General features: G+C 36.3%; 1 protein-coding gene across 2 annotated transcripts in view; it reads right to left on the bottom strand.

The window, feature by feature from the left end:
- The window catches only part of LOC150094967 (sodium/potassium-transporting ATPase subunit beta-2-like), a 188,755-nt gene that overhangs the window by 139,663 nt on the left and 29,919 nt on the right, over nucleotides 1-19,173 (bottom strand). For both annotated transcript variants that reach the window (XM_090411287.1, XM_090411286.1), the window contains exon 2: nucleotides 17,650-17,804. In XM_090411287.1, the coding sequence (XP_090267413.1) occupies nucleotides 17,650-17,791 (142 nt within the window). In that variant the 5' untranslated portion in view covers nucleotides 17,792-17,804. The remainder of the gene's footprint in view (nucleotides 1-17,649; nucleotides 17,805-19,173) is intronic.

Genomic DNA, 19,173 nt, shown 5'->3' with positions numbered 1-19,173 from the left:
TTCACCTACGCTTCCTCCTCCCTCATGCTTTACCCTCATCTGCCTGCTGCTGCTGCTGTTGTTACTTTATTGTAAAACGTAACCAGATTACTACGGCACGAGAACAAATCCATGCTGGCCTAAATAATATTACCCTCATATGCTCAATTCTGTATACAAGTTTTTACTAATTTCTCCAAAATCTTTAACAATTATAGAAGAAATACAAACAGGCCTATAGTTTGATACCTCCATTCTATGGCTACCCTTATGCAATGGTACTATCATACCCTCTTTCCACTCTCCAGGAACCTGTCCCATTCCAAGACTCTCATTAAACTGGCAAGCTAAAGGCACAGTCAGCTCCATGGCACATTCAAATAAAACACGTGGTGAAATTCTATCTAGTCCCTCTGCCTTAATGACATTTAGCATACTCAGTATTGAGAATACATCCTTTTCCTTCACTTCATCACTCATTATCCTTTTAGGAATATAGCCTGCTGTACCAGGATGAAACTCTTTAATAAAGTGATCATTAAACAGTTCAACTATGTCATCTGCTTTGCTCATCTGATTCTCATCTCCATCCAACAAGGTAATCCATCCACTATCACTTTTCCTCCTACTCGCCACACAGTGAAAAATCTCCTTGGGATTCTCTTTGAATTGCAGCACCAATCTCTTCTCATATTTCTCCAGTCACTTTCTTAGCCCTAAGTCTATGATTGCTTACCTTATAATTCTACACAAATTCTTTCTGTATTGATACTTCCACATATCTATCTATTCATCCTCCAAGTCAGGACTACATGGTCATTCTCACCGATGGGGAGCAAATATGACATATCAGTCACAATCAGATCCACTGATGCTATGAACAAATCAAAACTCTTGATCCTCATGTTCCTTCCAACACATGCTACCTCAGTTGACAGTTGTCCCTCAGTAAATCCAAAACTTCAGTTCTCTTATTGTTACATGCTGTCTCCTTTGCCCAGTTTATATTGCTATAGTCGAAGTCCACAATAATGATCATCTGATTTGCACTTGCCAAACTAATTTGCCTAAACATTTCCTGCTCATCACCAGTTATATTCCCTGGTCTGTAGCAACATCTCACCAAATATCATGCTGTATAAACATCTATCTCACACCATACACTCTCAAAGCCATTAGTGTGATTTTCCACCCTGAGAGGGCACACCTCTTATTATGAGTAGCACTTCACCACCATTTTTATCCTCCCTATCCTGCCAAAATATGCTATACCCTTTGATTTCAATCCCTGTTAGAACATCCTCCTCAGTTAACCAAGTTTCACTGATACCAACAACTTTTTATTATTACAATTACATATTATTATTATAGCTGCTGTTGTACAATCTTTATCCTTCATACTAGCTCATTCATCATGGGAAGACCCAATCTAATCATGCACATGTATATCAAATCTAGTATACAAAGAACTCAGAGCACTACTTCAACAAATTTGTCACTGATTCTTCACAAAACTTCTAGAAATATCATGTAATGTAATTGTTGTTTTCTACTATACAATACAGAAATTTGCCTTTAGGCAAAAGTAGATTATTTTAGCATAATTGTGTACACTACACTGAATACAAGAATATCATCCATATTTTTCCATCACACACATCCATGCATGCATGTGCACACAAACACACACACCTCACTTAAGAAGAAAAAAGTATTTTGTCTGGCATAAGTCAGCAGTATTGAGTTACATCTGTTTAAAGTAGCAACTCTCAAGGATGTGTAGGTTCACAAGGATTTACATGAAATCAAATGACACACACGTGCCTTTTATCCAACAAGACAGAATTTTTTACATGTTATGATCATTTTAGATGCTATGTTTGGTATTATACTAATATGATTTAGAATTTTCTTTCTCTCAACCATTGCTGCACGCTTAAAGTGACCTTGTGGAATGCATTTTAGTGTTTCTAAATGTCTTCTACAAAAGTGATTTGGACTATTTTCTGAGATTACAGTTGTATAATATCTTATAAGTTTATGAATAGTTATTTGTTTTTTTATGTATATGGCAAAGGGACATTAAAATTTTAGAAACAAGTATATACTCCTCTGATCAAGAAAGTATATAAGTTGTGCTCTGGATATAAAGCAGGAGATCATGATTAGATCTGGGCTCTTCCCTCCATACTCTGCAGATGATGCACACACACACACATCCTTTAGAGGACTGATAAAGAGTGCATATTTGCCAATGCCATTTGGTATCCTATACTGAGGGAGGCTAGGCTCATGCAAGTAATTGCCTTTTGTTCAACAAACCTACTCTTCTGCAAAGATGAATCATGTATGAGGGTGATCTGAAAAGTTCTTGGCCTAACAATGAAAAAACAAATTTATAATTTCAAAATTATATTTATTTTTCATCATAATCTCCCTTAAGACTAATACATTTATTCCAGCGATGCTCCTCCAGTGCCATTATGACATTCCTATAGCGGTTGTCAGTAAGATCTGAAAATACCTCTCTACAGCTTCAATCACCTCTTGATTCGAAGAAAAATGCTGACCAGCGAGGAAAAGTTTTAGTTTTGGAAAGAGATAGAAGTCAAAGGGAGAAAAATCTGGGGAATAGGGTGAATGTTCCAACAATTGCCAAAACACCTTTGTGGGCAGGTGTATTGTTCTGATGAAAGATGATTTTTTTCTTCTGCAAACCAGGACTTTTCTCAAGAATTTTTTCATCTGGTCTGGTTAAAAGATCGGAATAATATTCCCCGGTTATTGTTTTACCCTTTTCAAGATAATTAATAAACAAAATGCCTTTAGCATCCCAAAACACCAATGCCATAACCTTTCCTGCTGATGGAACCGACTTTGTCTTCTTTGGTGCTGAACAACCAGCTTCTGTTCACTGTTTTGACTGCTGTTTGGATTCTGGTGTGTATTTGTGAATCCAAATCTCATCAATAATAATAAATCAACACACAAAATCAGTTTTATCCTTGTTAAAATGCTCCAAGCACTGTTCTGAGATTTTCATGTGAGTGCATTTTTGATCTGCTGTGAGCAAGCGCAGCACCCATCTTGCACAAAGCTTTTTCATTTGCAATTCTTCCTGCAAAATATATCCTCCATGTTCTTTTGAAATGCCTATAGTCTTAGCAATTTCAGCACTTTGACTGGACAGTCATCCAATACCATATTGTGCACTTGATCAATGATTTCTGGTGCTGTTACACATTTTGGGCATCCTTCATATAGATCATCTTCAAGGCTGGTAAAGCTATGTTAAACTCGGGAGATCATTTTGCAATTGTCGAAAACGAAGGAGAAGAGTGCCCATAAACTTTTATGAACTTCGAATGAATTTCTTTTGGCATTAAACCTCCTTGGAAAAGAATTTTATAACCGCACGATACTCAATTTTATCCATTTCAAGGGATACAGACAATACTTTTGTTTCAGACAGCTGTATAAAACAAACTACTTGATAGAATGACTTGCAATTTCACACTGATGCTTATGACAGATGTATCAACTTAGAAAAAATCTTGCTGATAGTGTTGCCATCTATGGTCAAGGCCGAGAACTTTCATACTACCCTCATAATAAAATACCCAAACTTATGAAACCAGTACCTCATAACAATTACATTGCTAGTTTCTAAAAACAACCTCAGAGACAAATGGACTGTGGATGAAGATACAGTTCATTTGTGTTTATCTGAAAGTACAGATCATGTTTATGAAATGGATTTAGATTATAGCATGAGGTGCTGATATGACTGTTATCAAAAAATCTGGAGTTGTAAGAGGAGATCTGAATTTTACCAAGATGAAATCTTAGGGTCTAGATTGCAAGGTTCAGATCTCCTCAAAAAGGGCACAAAGAGCACCTCATTTCAAAAGCCTCACAAAATTATTATTATTATTATTATTTTCTCAGGCATTACTATGAAGTTAAAGACTTCCATGATCAAAACTTTATGATCATGTCAATACTCTTGTAAATCTTTGAATGGTTAGTACATGCTGGTGTCAAAAACTCCAGCCCTTACTAACCAACTGTTATTCATACAATACTTATCTTTGGTCTGATTCGCTAATAAAATTGCCAGTGGTAGCCATTCCACCAATTCATCATCCTCCAAGCAAAAACATCTAGCCCCCAAACCTCTGCTAATCATACTCTTACAGAATTTTTCCATTGGTAACCTATTTTTCTCTCACCTCCTTGTCATGAATTGAAAAACAAATCTTATAAAAACCCATTTAATAATTTGTTTCTATTGTATCCTCTCTTTTCCACTTATGAACTACATTTTGTATTCTGCAGACCTTCAATCTGTTCTCTTCTCATGGGAGTATTTCGCAGATATCTCACAATCTTGATCACTCATTTCTGAATCCTCTCCACTACCTACTCATTACGAGAAATCCAGGCAAGCAGATCTGTGTGCACTAATTCATATGTGACATTATTAAAGCCTTATAAACAGAAATAATAATAATAATAATTATTATTATTATTCAGGACTCCATGGAGTCAAAAGACTCATCGTGAGAGGTACTTCCTAGGAAACACAAAGTCTATCATACCACTCCTTGAACTCATTAACCATTCTTGCTCTCACCACTCTATCAGGCAATGCATTCCATGGATCAACCACCTGCCATGCAAAGAAACCACTCCTCACCCTCTTGCAAACAGTTTCCTTTCATAACTTCCAGGGATGGTCCCTTGTCATCGCTCCTTCCCATTGTTCCCCCAAGTGAAAGAACTCCCCAGTGTCAACCCTGTAACTGCCTCTCAACAGTTTAAAAGTCTCAATCATACCATCTCTATTCCTTCTATCCACTAAACTCTGCATTCCACATTCCCTCAGCCGATCCTCAAAATTAACATTGTACAGTCCTGAAACCATCTTTGTTATCACATCTGTACCCTTTTAAAAGTTAATTTATCCCCTTCAAATCTAGGGAACAAATTTGAGAACAATAGTCTACGTGTGGTCTGATCAGGGTCTTATACAATGGAATGTTAACTTTTTTTTATCTCTGCAGGTCAGAATCCTTCTCAGTACTGCAGCAATCCTCTGGGTTACCTTCACCACCTATGCAATATGCTCCCTGAATTTCAGTTTCCTATCAATCATCACCCCCCACACACATCTCGTCTTCCCTACAGTACAGCTCCTCCAATCGAGTATGCAGCCTCCCATCAATGTACCCCAAACTTCAAGACTTTACATTGTGCTGCATTAAAGCAAAAACCCTATTCATTTGCCCATCTGTCTGTTTATTCAAATCCTCTTGCAGGGCTGCCATAGCTGCACTATTACTAATAACCCCTTTCCAGCTTCACATCATCTGCAAAAACTGAATATCCCCTTGCAATTCACTGACAATGTCATTGATATAAAGGTTAAACAATACAGATCCCAGTACTGAGCCCAACCTACATGATATTGCTGCACCATACAAACTTTCCGATACCTATCAGACAGCCAATCCTGAATCCAGTTAACTAACCCAACATCTAAACCCATGTGCTATAACTTAAATATCAGCTCATCATGTGGCACCCTGTTAAATGCCTTTGCAAAATACAAATAAATGGCAGTTTATGACTTTCCTCATCAACTGCTCTTGTCGCTTTATTATAAAAGGCAATCATATTACTAAACCAAGAGCGCCTCTCAACAAATCCATGTTGATTCTCAAAGATAACATTACCCTCATCTGCGCAGTTGTATATGATCCCTCACTAATTTCTCCAAGACCTTAACAACTACTGATGACACACAAACTGGCCTATAATTAGACACTTCCAGCCTGCTATCACCCTTATGCAATGGCACTAATCATACCTTCCTTCCATTCGTTGGGTACCTTTTCCATAACGAGATTTTCATTGAAAAGCTTGGTCAACGGAGATATCAGTTCTTTAGCTAGACTTACCATAAAATGTTTTTTATCAAACCGGGACATTTTTGAGAGTTTGCTCAAAACAGCAAGTAACTCCTTCTGCGATAAGTACTTATGAAAGGCTAAATAACGGAGTAGTTTACAAAAACCAACATTTCGTAGTAATAATTTTTAATTACTCTTGACCGAACATAACTTATTATTAAAAAGTGATTCATATTTATCACTAGCGTGAACTTCCTTTAAAAATTCTTTGTTAATTTTAATCGCATCGAAAAATTCCCTACAATTTAGTTCACTATTACGATTGCAGAGCAATACACCGTTTACTGTTGATTCAGCCATTCTACCTTTTTCTTCAGACCATATGTTATTCATTATTGAGAATATCCTTTCAATAGGTGAAGATGTGCCTCGCAGGCTGAAAATGTATTCTATAATTTGGACACGATTGGGCAATGAAATGTTCTTTTCTTTGAAATGACTGAATAGTTGTATCCAATTTTCTTCGCAACTTGTATTTTTCAAAATGTCATAGTTTGCCGACCAAAAAACTTTTGCAATCACCACTTCATCAAACAGTTCATCCATGTTCATTGCATCATTTGCAAGAGTTTCATTAACTTTTTCACCTGAAGCTTCAATTTCCGACCAAGTTAATTCATTGTTGTTTATCCAAGTAAAAGATTCTGCTCCATCAAACTATTCTCCCAAAGCTCAGTGTAAGAAAGACATCGGTCATAAAATTTTGTAAACTCTTGTAGTATTGTATTAATATTAATACTTCCATTATTTTCCAATATTCTAAAAAACTTTTTTGCTTCTTGAGGTATAAATTTATTATCACGCGTTTCCTCAAGATTTGTTTTTAATTTTTTAGGTTCAATGACAATATCTGTTGTACTCGCTTTTGTACTTTCCATAATCAACAATTTGAGTTGCCCGTGTACAAACCACAAATACATTTCACTACAATCATTATAAAAGAACTGTTTTATCATCACCGGACAATGTTCTTGTGAAATAAAATATGATTTCAGTCCCTCATAGATTTCAAATATTCTGTCAATAGCTGGAAGTAGCGAAAGAAAACGGGTGTTGTCATGTTGAAGAACCTTTTTATACTCGACATCTACAAATTCAGAGAACGCTTTTAGTTGAGTGACTCGAACCGTATAAATGTGGAAATATTTATAAATTTTGACTACTAAAGCTTCTATTTCAATAGGTAGAACATCAACTGCAGTTTGAAGACAGTTGTGAACGATGTGAGCACCCCAACCAATGCCCACAATATTTCTTCCTAGTTCCTTCTTCAATCGACTGTAAATATTGTTTTCTCCTTTCCGTTTTACCCCCACCCCAAAAAAAATTGGTATTGCAGTTATCTCCACAAAATCCAATAATTTTTTTTTGTTATATTATGAGTTTTCATAACTGACATTAAATGGTTTGTCAGTATTTCTGCAGTTTCACCGGGAACTCATTGGAAGTCTAAAAGTTTAACTTTTACTCCACAATCTGGTGCAACCGCACAACACATGGCAGAGTTTTAATTTCTTTCCTGTTGGAAGAATTAATTGATATCGTCACAAAATTTGTTTTGTTTAAATCTTCACAAAGTTGCTGAAACAATAGTGACTCAATCACATTAACAATGACAGCTTCACATTTTGTTCTACCTAGTCTAAACATGGTTTCAAAAAGCGTTGATATCAATTTAGATGACCAATCGGCAGACTTAAAGCTGAGATTGTGAATAGCAACACGAAATGCAAAAGTTGCTTCTTTAGCAGCTATTAAAAATTCTTTGTCACTTGGATCGGCACCTTTAAAATATGACAATATCTTTGAGGAAGTTCCTACCGCTGCTAGACTAGCCTTATGTTTCGCACATGTTAAGTAATTTTTTATGTCCGAACGCTCACCATGAGCCACAGAAAATTCTGAAGAGCACTGATCACATTTCACTTTGTCAATATGACCACAAACGTTTTTTCAAAAACTGATAATCATTTTTTAATTCATCCATAAACGCACAGTTTCTTTTTTGGCATTTTGGGGTTAAATTGATTTAATGAAGTAAAAAAAAAATCACAAACAACACACTGAAAAGAAACACCGACTCGCAATCTAAACTCAACTAAAATTGCGCATGCTCAACAATGACTTGCGACGCAGCGTACAGGCCACAGTCAAATTGGGGTATTCGTGTTGCATATTCGCCATTTTCCGAGACTGCACTTTTTGTACTGCGTGTATGTTCTGTACTTTTAAATTTTTACCAAATAACCGGGACAAAATGACAAACTGGCCGAGATGCTGGGACCATACCTTCAAACCGGGACAGTCCTGGTCAAACCGGGACGTATGTAAGCCTATCTTTAGCACATTCTCTCAAAACCCGTAGTGAAATACCATCCAGTCCCACAGCTTTACTGACATCCAGAGTACTCAGTATTTGGAACACACTCTCCTCTTCCACCTCTAAACCTCGAACCTGCACTACCCCTTAGTATTAAAACCTTCTTCACCAGGATGAAATACTCCAATAAAGTGCTCATTGAACAACTCCACTATGTTCTCTGTATTAGTCACTCTATTCCTATTTTTATCCCACAATGTCATTTTTCCACAATCATTTCTCCTCTTACTGGCCAGATAGTTAAAAACTCCCTAGGATTTTCTTTGGATCTTAGTGCCAATCTCTTCTCATATTCCAGTTTTGACTTCCTCACCACTAGTCACTCTCCTGGCCTGAGTCTTATATTCTTCATGCATCTGCTCTCCACTCCTTTCCTTGTATCTCTTCCATAATCTATTTTTCGCCTGCAGTTCCTGTTTGATATTGTTTGTCATCCACTTGACACCAAATTGTGTTCTCTTCTTCACTCGTGGAATGCAGCTGCTAACAATTTATCCTTCACAATTTCCCAAGCACTAATGATTTCCTGGCCTTCCAATTCTGCCCTCCACTGAACTGCCCGAAGTTGATATCTAAGACTATTATAGACACCTGCCTTATAATTTCGGATATGTTTCCTTTTCTTTGATACTCCTGCATGTGCATCTTATGTGTCAAAACCACATGATCACTCTCTCCAAATGGAGAGAGAGATGTCGTCGCAGCAATTATCAGCTTTTCTGATGCTATGACCAAATCCAAAACTCTTGAACCTCTTGTTCTTTCTATTACATATCGCCCAAGACGAATACACATATCCAACTGCTAGGACGCATACATACCACAAACACCGCATATCACAAAATCTTGTAGTATGTTATGCAAAATAGAATCCTTAAATGGGGGAGGATTTGGTGACATGCCATTTGTAATTGGAGCTGCGGCTGTCACCATCACTGAAATGGTGCTGAGGAACTACTACAACTAAACATTTAATACTATGTTATACGTTCTACTGTAAGCTAATTTACTTATGCGATACTATAAGTATAAACTATATTTAACTAAACCAAACAACGAATTCTCTTCCACCGCAGATGCGTCCAACTCTGACCTCGCCTTCTCAGTAACCCAAAAATAATACAATATAAACAAGAACTAAATTCCAAAAGTCGCACCACTAAAGAACACTTGTGTTGCTGAGAAAAACTGTAGCACAATTCGCGACTTAAGTCACACTCAGAGCCGGCGCTAGGGTCTTTGTCGCCCGTATGCAATTTCTATCTAAGCGCCCCTGTAACAATCCAGCATGTGTGGTTCTTTTATGATAATAAAAATTTACATCTTTCGAAATTTCTTAAATAAATTTTGACAGAACAACCACACGTTTGTTCGCTAAATGTAACGAACAAAGGGGTATTGACTAGGCGGGATAATCGTTAAAAACCCGAATATTTAAAAAATTCTCAAAATTTAAAGCAAATTTTGATAAAGCCACTTCACTTAATCGTTGAATTTAATGATACAGGAATTATAGCCTTCCCACCGACCTGAATCGCTAACAAAATTAAAATGAATTTCAATTAAAGTTAAAATTTATTTGAACTAAAGTTTAAAAAATTCTTGCGTTTTACAAGTTACTAAATTCTTATTGGGGGAGTCCTACCACATCTCCTCTCTTCCACCCGGACCCTTGAAGCTCTTGACCAAATTTCTTACGGTCCGATTTCAAGGTGACTAACGTGGCAACGGCATTCAATTTTTTAATGAAGAGTCAACTGCCCCAATACTGAACTGACACCCACTCACATCTTTGCCTGTCCAGCAATTGCAGTGGCCTTGAAAGAAATGGATCATAATCCTGAACAACAGCTCTATACAAGCAGAATCATAGACATGGCCAGGGCAGTGTGGGGAGCACACGGAGGCATCTAGGACTCTTCAAAGGACAAGACGACAACAACTAAATTCTTAGTAACTTGTAAAAGTTTTTTAATAATTTTTATAAGTGGAACTATCTTCTAGGAAAATAAACGAAATTCAAGATAGATGAGAAAATAAGAAAAGAATTCAGAAATAATTAGAACATATTAGAATAATTAAATTACATAAATATACTTGAAATTTTTTAAATTAAAATTTTAGGGGTTTTGATTTCATATTCACAAAATTAAATATAATGGTCTTAACATCTAATTCCGCACATACATCATTTTCAATAGCTATTAACGCCAAACTAACAAACTTTCAAACTTCCCTCAAAAAAGGATCAAACTTTCCCTTTTTTGTGACTTACTTGTTCTTAAGTAGGTTTTAATCAATTGCAACTTGGAAAAGGAACGTTCACCGCTTGCTACACTAACAGGTAAGGTTAATAGTATTCTTAAAGCAATTGAAAAGTTAGAGAAAGATAAATTATTGGACACAATAAAATTAAGAATATCGAGAGGGTTTTGAATATTTAAATTATCCTTCCGTAAAATATCCCGGAAAGCACATAACTCGTCATATAGTTCTATTGCATTTACGTCTTTATTGTCGCCGTCCTTCAAGAGAATTTCTAAATCGTCATATTTTTTCGTAAATCTTCGTTATTAATTTGTGGTAATCTATACAATAAATTGAAATTATCATAATCTGTTTTTAGTTGTTCAAAACGTTCCATTAACGAACACATTGAAACGTCTAGAAGTGTAAAAAACACATTCACTTTAAATTTATCTTCTGGCGTTGTGGCGTTTCGTCATGATGCTCGTAGTCAAATTGTCGTGTCTTCTTTCGTCGTCGAACTTCCCTACCAGTTTTAAATTCTTGTTCTCCATCCACCTCTTCACTCAGTTCTTTTGCCGTTTGTAGAACTTCTTTAAAATTAGTATCTGATCGATCTTCTTTAAAATGAGTATACTCTTGTAAGAATATTTTTAAATTTTCGATAGATTCTAAAGCAAGTGTAATGTTCATATTTTTGTCTTGAAGCGTTTTACTCACAGGATTTATTCTGTTAAGTAAATCATGATGCCAAGTTATAAGAGAGCAAATAAATTGGTAGTACTTTATTTTAGCACATAATGTGTGTGCTTCATGCTGAGTTTCTTTATTAAAATTTTCATTATTTAAAATTTCAAAAAGTGCATCGTAAATTTCTCCTAATTGATATCGTAGAGAACGGATTGCATTAATTTTACTTTCCCATCGCGTTTCTGATGGCTGTTTCAATGTTATTTTTTTACGAACTTTTAAAGGATTGCCCAACGTTTGTGAGAATGAAAAGAAATTGTATATTTCTTGAATAATTGCAAAGAAACCAGTTGTATCTGCATTTATTTTGGCTGCATCGTTAATGATTAAATTTAGAGTATGAGCAGCACATGGCACGTAAAAAGCTCGAGGATGTTTGTTCAAAAGCAAATTTGGGAGCACACATGTTTTCCCTTTCATATTTGCCCCATTGTCATACCCTTGACCTCGCATGTCTTCAACATTTTTCCAGTTGTTCCATTATTGTTGCACATAAACCACGTCCTGTGGAATCTGATACATCTGCAAAACCTAAAAGGTTTTCCCTGATCTTGACAATGCCATTGTCATAGGAAACAAAGCGAATAATAATGGTCATTTGTTCTGTTTTACTTGCATCGAGTGTGCAGTCTAAAATTATGGAAAAATATTTAGATTTTCGAATTTATAATAAAATTGTATCCCTGATTGCGTTACTTAAAGTTTCCAATATTTCATTTTGACTGTCTTTTCTCAAATAGTGTACCGTATTGTTTCGTTGTAGGGCCCCTTCAACATGATTTTCTATAACGGGATCAAACTTTGCAAACAGTTCGACTAATTTTAAAAATTTGCCATTATTCCTTTCATATAATTTATCAGATGATCCGCGAAAAGCTAAACTTTGGCTACCAAGGAATTTTATAATTTCAATCAAGCGTTCTAAAACAACCGTCCAATGTTTCTTTTCCATTTCATACATGCTTTGAGTCTGGCAATCAATAGTAGTTTTGTTTTTTTTAATTTTTATCAAGTTCCTTCCATTTTAAGAAATTTTTCATGTGAGTTAAACTAGTCTCGTGTCTATGCAAAGTTGTACTTACATTTCTCCAATCATTATAACCTTCTACAAGACTACTTGATTCAGCAGGTGCGACAAGTTTGCAACAAAAGCAAAAAACAGAATTTAAAGTTTCGGAATAAATGAGCCATGTTCTTGGCACGAGCTTCCCGTTTTCCATTTTTCTATTACAACACGTATTGCCAAATTTACGACGATATGTATCTCTGGGATATATTATATTTTTCTTTTGGACAGGCCCCATTTCAATTAAAACAACTCGTAATTTTTCATCAATATTTCCCCATTCACCTGGATCTTCTAAATTTACAGAGACTAACAATGTGTTAGTTTCGTAGTTAACTACAACTAAATCTTCTCCTAACTGTTTTTCACTTAAAATGTGTCTTGTTATCTTGTTCAACAGTGGCAATAGTACTTTCATGCAAACTGGATGATGTGCACAGTTCTTCAACTCTGATTTCTGATGTATCGAGTTGGTTACAATCTGCATCAGAATATGTTAATATTTTAACAAATTTATTAAGAGCCCCAGTTTGTTTCTTAATATCTGCTTCTTTCGCAGCATGACGCTTACGATTTTGTGCACCGGATAACTTTTTTTAAATTTTTGATTCCATTTCTATTTTATACCCACAAGAAATTATTACACAACACGACACAGAGACTAAATAATAGTCTACACTGAGCTACTGTCAGTAGCCTACTGAAATGCGTACCATATGACTGGTTAACTAGCAGCAAATGTTTTGTACGAAAATTCGTTTATGCGCATAAAAACTGTTCACCGTTTCACTTTAGATAGACTGCCGTAGACACAGCAATCTGCAGGCAAGCATTTAGCTTGCTCTCGCTGTAAAATCGTAAGCAAGCCGGATGATCAAAGAGGCTGCTGTTTAAATTTTTATTTCGATGTATCCGGCGCTTCAATATGATAGATATATTGCTAATTAAGTGGACATCCCACAATGACTCTACTCACTCCATGGAGGTTATACTACTACTACTACTACTACTACTACTACTACTACTACTACTACTAATAATAATAATAATAATAATAATAATAATAATATTCTCAAAAATGAAATAACAGCCTTAAAAAAAGCGATACAATATCAAGAGAATTATAACCAAAGCAGGTAAAGGTAATGCTACTATTATAATGACTCAAATGAATTAATATGAAAATTAATAATAAAAAAAGCTAAGTAATGAATATCTCTTTCATTACATTCAGCTACATCTAAAATCAAACTTCAATGTAGTAATAATGAAATCAACCATCATCACTAACATAAAAAAAGGATAATAAAAAAATATAAAAAAATTTATAATAAAAACTAGGGGAGCATACGGTGATCAATGCTTATCCCGTACTCAAGTTTACGAGTGGTTTAAGCGATTTCAACGTGGTTCGTGAGACGCTTGAAGACGAAGAAAAGCCTGGCCGTCCAAAAACGACAGAGCGAAGTTAACATCCAAAAAGTACGTGACTTTATTATTATTATTATTATTATTATTTTAACGGTGTCTCTGTCCATAGAGTCAAAAGACTCATCGCGCGAGACCCGACATTGACACACTGACCATTATTTACACAATACCTGTCACACCTCTCCTTAAATTCATTCACAGTTGAAACATTCACAACCACCTCTGGCAAAGCATTCCACGCATTCACAACCCTCCAAGTAAAAAATCCAGTCCTGATACCCTTGTTAACCACGCTCTTACACAATATCCGGGGATGGCCCCTCGTTCTATCACTTCCTGCACTGGTCTTAAAAATATCATCAGTATCAATCCTGTAAAATCCCTTTAACAATTTAAATACCTCTATCATATCTCCTCTCTTACGTCTATCAGCTAATTTTTGGAGCCCACAGATCATCGATCTATACTCATAGGGAACATCCAACAGACCTGCGACAATCTTTGTAACCCGCCTCTATCCTCTCCACCACTTCTGCATTCCCAGGAAATCCTGGCGACCAGATCTCTGCACAATAGTCTAAATGTAGTGTGTTCCTCAACAACCATGTAATTTGATGCCATGTTTTGGCAATCTTTGCAATATGCCCTTTAAACTTAAGTTCTCTGTCCACAATAACTCCCAAGTCTCTTGTCTCTTCAATTTCTTGCAGTTCAGTTCCGTTAATACAGTAAACAGCATGTGATGATCCTCCCGAAGTGCATCGCCTTACACTTAGCCACGTTGAACTGACAGCCATTTACCTAGTCCATACCGTCAGCATATTTAAGTCATCATCTAAGATATTTACATCATTTGAATTGATTATCGCTCTTCCCAATTTTGCATCATCATGAAACAAGTGGATATTTCCATTCAAGGTATTTCCAATATCATTGATGTACAAATTAAATAATAGAGGACCAAGCACTGAGCCCTGAGGTACACCACTAGTCACTTGCCTTTTCCTGGACTCAGCTCCTCCGTAAACCACTCTTTGATATCTGTCCACCAGCCATCCTTTAATCCAAATCACCATCTTCGGATCCATACCCATTTGCTCTAATTTATGTAACAGCGTTCCATGTGGAATCCTGTCAAAAGCCTTTGCAAAGTCAAGCAGTATCACTGAGCAAGGATTTCCTTTATCCAACTCCAATGTTACTTTATTATAGAAAGTAAGCAAATTACTTAGGCAAGACCTACCCTTCACAAAATCATGTTGCCCCTTATAAAGTATCATATTGCTGTCCACGCAGTCCTGAATTCTAATTTTTATCAGTTTCTCCAAAATCTTAACCACCATTCCAGATATATTGATTGGTCTATAATTTGCAACCACAGTCTTAGAGTCTCCCTTGTGCAATGGAACTATTTTCCCCTCTTTCCACTCTATTGGCACTTTACCAGAACTGAGGCTTAAATTAAACATCCTGGTTTGAGGAGTTGCTAATTCTCTTGCACATTCTCGTAACACATGGGCCGATATGCCATCTAACCCAATGGCAGTGTTAGCATTAAGGTTCTTTAATATTTTAAGCACCTCAATTTTGTCTATCTCTAGACTCTAATCAGTCAATGGCACATTTGACACTGCATTATTACTACCAAGATGGAACAATTTTGAGAAATGATCACTAAGCAACTCAACTATTTGATTAGCTTCTGTAATTTCCCTACCATCAACACCTTTTTAAGTAATCTTTCCATGGATATTCTTCCTTTTACTAGCCACATAGTGAAAGAACTCTTTAGGGTTTCTTTTGGATTCATCAGCTAGCTTCCTCTCATAATTAGCTTTTGCTTTCCTTACCATACAGGTGACTCTCTTTGCCTGTACCTTGTATTGCTCATTGGAACTCTCATCACCTTTTTCTTTATACGTCCTCCACAACCTTTTCTTTATCTGCAACTCCTGTTTAATAATATTATTCATCCATTTTACTCCTACTTGATTTCTTCTTCTGACTCTGGGAATACAGTCTGATACAGCTTTCTTCAAATACGCCTTGAGAATCTCCCATGCACCATCAACATCTCTCCCTTTGAAATTCTCAAGCCATAGTACAGCTGAACGCTGACTTCTCAGCTTGTCATAATCTACAGCCTTGTAATTCCACATACACCCATTCTTAATAGAATATTCAGCACATCTTACAATCTCCCAGGTTAAGACCACATGATCGCTTTCCCCAAGTGGAGATATTGTAACTAAATTACTGATTGATATGTTCTCCGATGTTATGACCAGATCTAACACTCTAGAATCTCTTGTCCCTTCTATCACATGCTGTCTCAGGTAATTATCTCTTAAAAACTGTATAAACTCCATTTCCTTTGTTCCTTGTGACCATTCCTTCCCCCAATCTATGTCCCCAAAGTTAACATTCCCCCAAATAATTACTTGACCTTCACTCATCGTGCTAATTTGGCAATACATGGTATCTACATTCTCCCTTATTCCCCTTGGATTATAGCAACAACCAATTACATATTTCGCCTTGTTAATCACTATCTCACACCAAACAGCCTCGAATGAATTGCCCTCTACATACCTGTCACAGTGAGGTACTTCCATCTTTTTTGGCTTTAATGCTTCGTCTATAATTAATAAAACCCCTCTCCCCATTCTGTCATCTCTATCCTGCCTGAAAATACTGTACCCCTTAGATTCAATCCCAATAACTATATCATTCTTAGTTAACCAAGTTACGCTAATGCCTATAATTTTTGGCTATGTTGTACTAAGTAATGACAAAAATTCTTCACACTTATTCCTAATACTTCAAGCATTAGTATACATATTGTACTATACATATTATATTTGTGTGGAGAATGTCACATTTTGTATACATATTTCTTCAAAGAAAACCGAAATCGTCCGTGAGATTGATTGAAGATGAACTGGGGATTCCAAAATCAACTGTGGACAACATTTTGACCGAGAGTTTGGGCTTTCGTAAATTGAATTCGCGATTTGTTCCCCACAAGTTGACCGACGACCAAAAAATGTATCGAATAGAACACTGCAAGAACCTCATTAAAACCACTCGTAAGGACTCAAACTTCCTTGAAACGATCGCTTGAAACGTGGTGCTCTGAGTATGAGCCCGAAACAAAGCGCCAGAGTGCTGAGTGGAGACCACCAGAAGAGGAGCATCCGAAAAAAAAAGTCGCTTGGAGAAGTCAAAAGTAAAGACAACGCTGATTTTTTTCTACGATTCCGAGGGCATTATCCACAAAGAATTCGTTCCGCCTGGCCAAACGGTTAATGGTGAGTTTCATGTCGAAGTTTGAAGCGATTGATAGCGAGAAATCGTCGCGTACGGCATGAATATCGTGACGACCGACCGATCGTCAAAACACGCTGTCATTCTTGGCACTATAACTGGGCTTCTAATGAAACAAATGTCATAAATAGTTGAAACAACACTAATGAATGTTGCCGCTTTCGACAACAAAAAGATACAATAGGTGGCGTCACTAGTTCCTTCTATTTTCGAAAAGTTCGGTTTCTTTTTAGATAGAGGGTGTATGTAGGTATCCACACATATTATATATTAATATTTGTATTTATTAATATAAAAATTAATAAAAAGGTTAATTAATGAATATCTCCTGCATTACTTTCAGCTGTACAGTGAAATCAGTTACTTCAACCATCATATGAAAAAAAAAAAAAATACAATAAAATATTCATGAATGTGTTAACATTATTAACAGTATTTAACTCAGAATTTTTTGGAGTTAAAAAACTACAAAATACAAAAATTTAAAAACTTACAAGCACAGGAGAAATACTTTTTACATTTGCTTTCTTCTGAAAGACGAATGTCGTGATGTGGAGAAAAATTATTTTGAATAGGAAAAGCAGTTTGAAGAGTAAGTGGCAGTTCTGTCACTTTGTAGCTATTACTGTGGGGCATTCCTTCAGAACAGCTGAAAGGAAATAAAATGGTTTGAAATCTAATAAAGTACGTTGATGAATTATAATTGGTAAGAATTGCATTCTTGGTTTAATCCTTTATCCAAGTGTAAGCAAACAAAATTTGTGCATGAAGTATCTTCACAACTGGACTACTTGTAAATAAAGGTTAATAACTTCACATCAGTTACCTTAGTATACCATAATGCAAGTACACCCTCCTTTCACACGTGTATATTGCTATATGTTGTGGGAAGGGCCACTACCCAGACTGATTTTGACCTTTATCGAGGTCTTTTCAGTGGGAGCCAGACCCAGAAATTAACTGGCTTGGTAAGGGTAGTAAAATTGTAGTATAAGCAGCAATTAGCTAATCAGGCCAAAAGAAATCCCAAATTGTTCTTTCGATATGTGGCCATTAGATAAAAGAATGCTCATGGAAGAATGATGTTGATTGGTGAATATAGTAATGATAACCACCACAGAGGATATTATTATTATTATTATTATTATTATTATTATTAACATCTGACCTCCATGGAGGTCATTGTAGGACACTGTAGGATGAGCACTGCACACAATGCTCACCCAACTATGCTTTAACATATTCATTGCCAATCACGCGATATCACGCGATGCGAGTTCTCACCAAACGGCCGATAACGCGTTATCGCGTGGACGTCGTTAACTAAATAAAAAAATAAAAAAAGTTGGCCACCACACGAAATTCCAATTTTCAGCTTGGCAATGAAAGTGTTAAACTGATTCAATGTGTCTACATTCACAACACACTCAGGCAGTGCATTCCAGTGTAATGCATTGCCTGAGTGCATAATCTCTCCCTTTTTTTTACTCGAGGTATGCAATTTACCATTTCTGTCAACACTTTTTGTAAGTATCTCCCATACACTAATGACTCCTCTTCCTTCAAATTCTTTCATCCATTGCATTGCTGCAAGCTGATTTCTAAGTCTATTATAGATTGGGGAACGTGATCTGGGAGGTTGCACAACATATGGAATTCTCAGTGAAGAAAGGGTTTAGGTTGAACTAGCTAGCTGGTAATTATAACAGACTTAGCTGCCAGCTTCAAGAAGTCCAGCTAAATCTGTTATAATCACCACAAGAGGCAAACATTGTTACATACAAGCCCATCAAACCATGCTTTAAACTCATTCAATGTAACCACATGCACCACAATGTTAGGCAAAGCATTCCACTGACCGACCATTCTCCATGCAAAGAACCTACTCCTTATGTCCCTGCTCACATCCACCTCATACAACTTCCAGGCATGTCCCCCTTGTTCTATCTCTTTCCACATTCTACAGAAAATTTCTTCCATATTAAACTGGTAACAACCATTTACCAACCTAAATGTCC

This window comes from Typopeltis vanoorti, chromosome 21 (genome assembly GCF_054136105.1).
Source record: "Typopeltis vanoorti isolate ZY-2024b chromosome 21, IOZ_Tvanoo_1.0, whole genome shotgun sequence".
NCBI classification, from domain to species: domain Eukaryota; kingdom Metazoa; phylum Arthropoda; class Arachnida; order Uropygi; family Thelyphonidae; genus Typopeltis; species Typopeltis vanoorti.
This window is presented reverse-complemented; position numbering and strand designations above follow the sequence as displayed.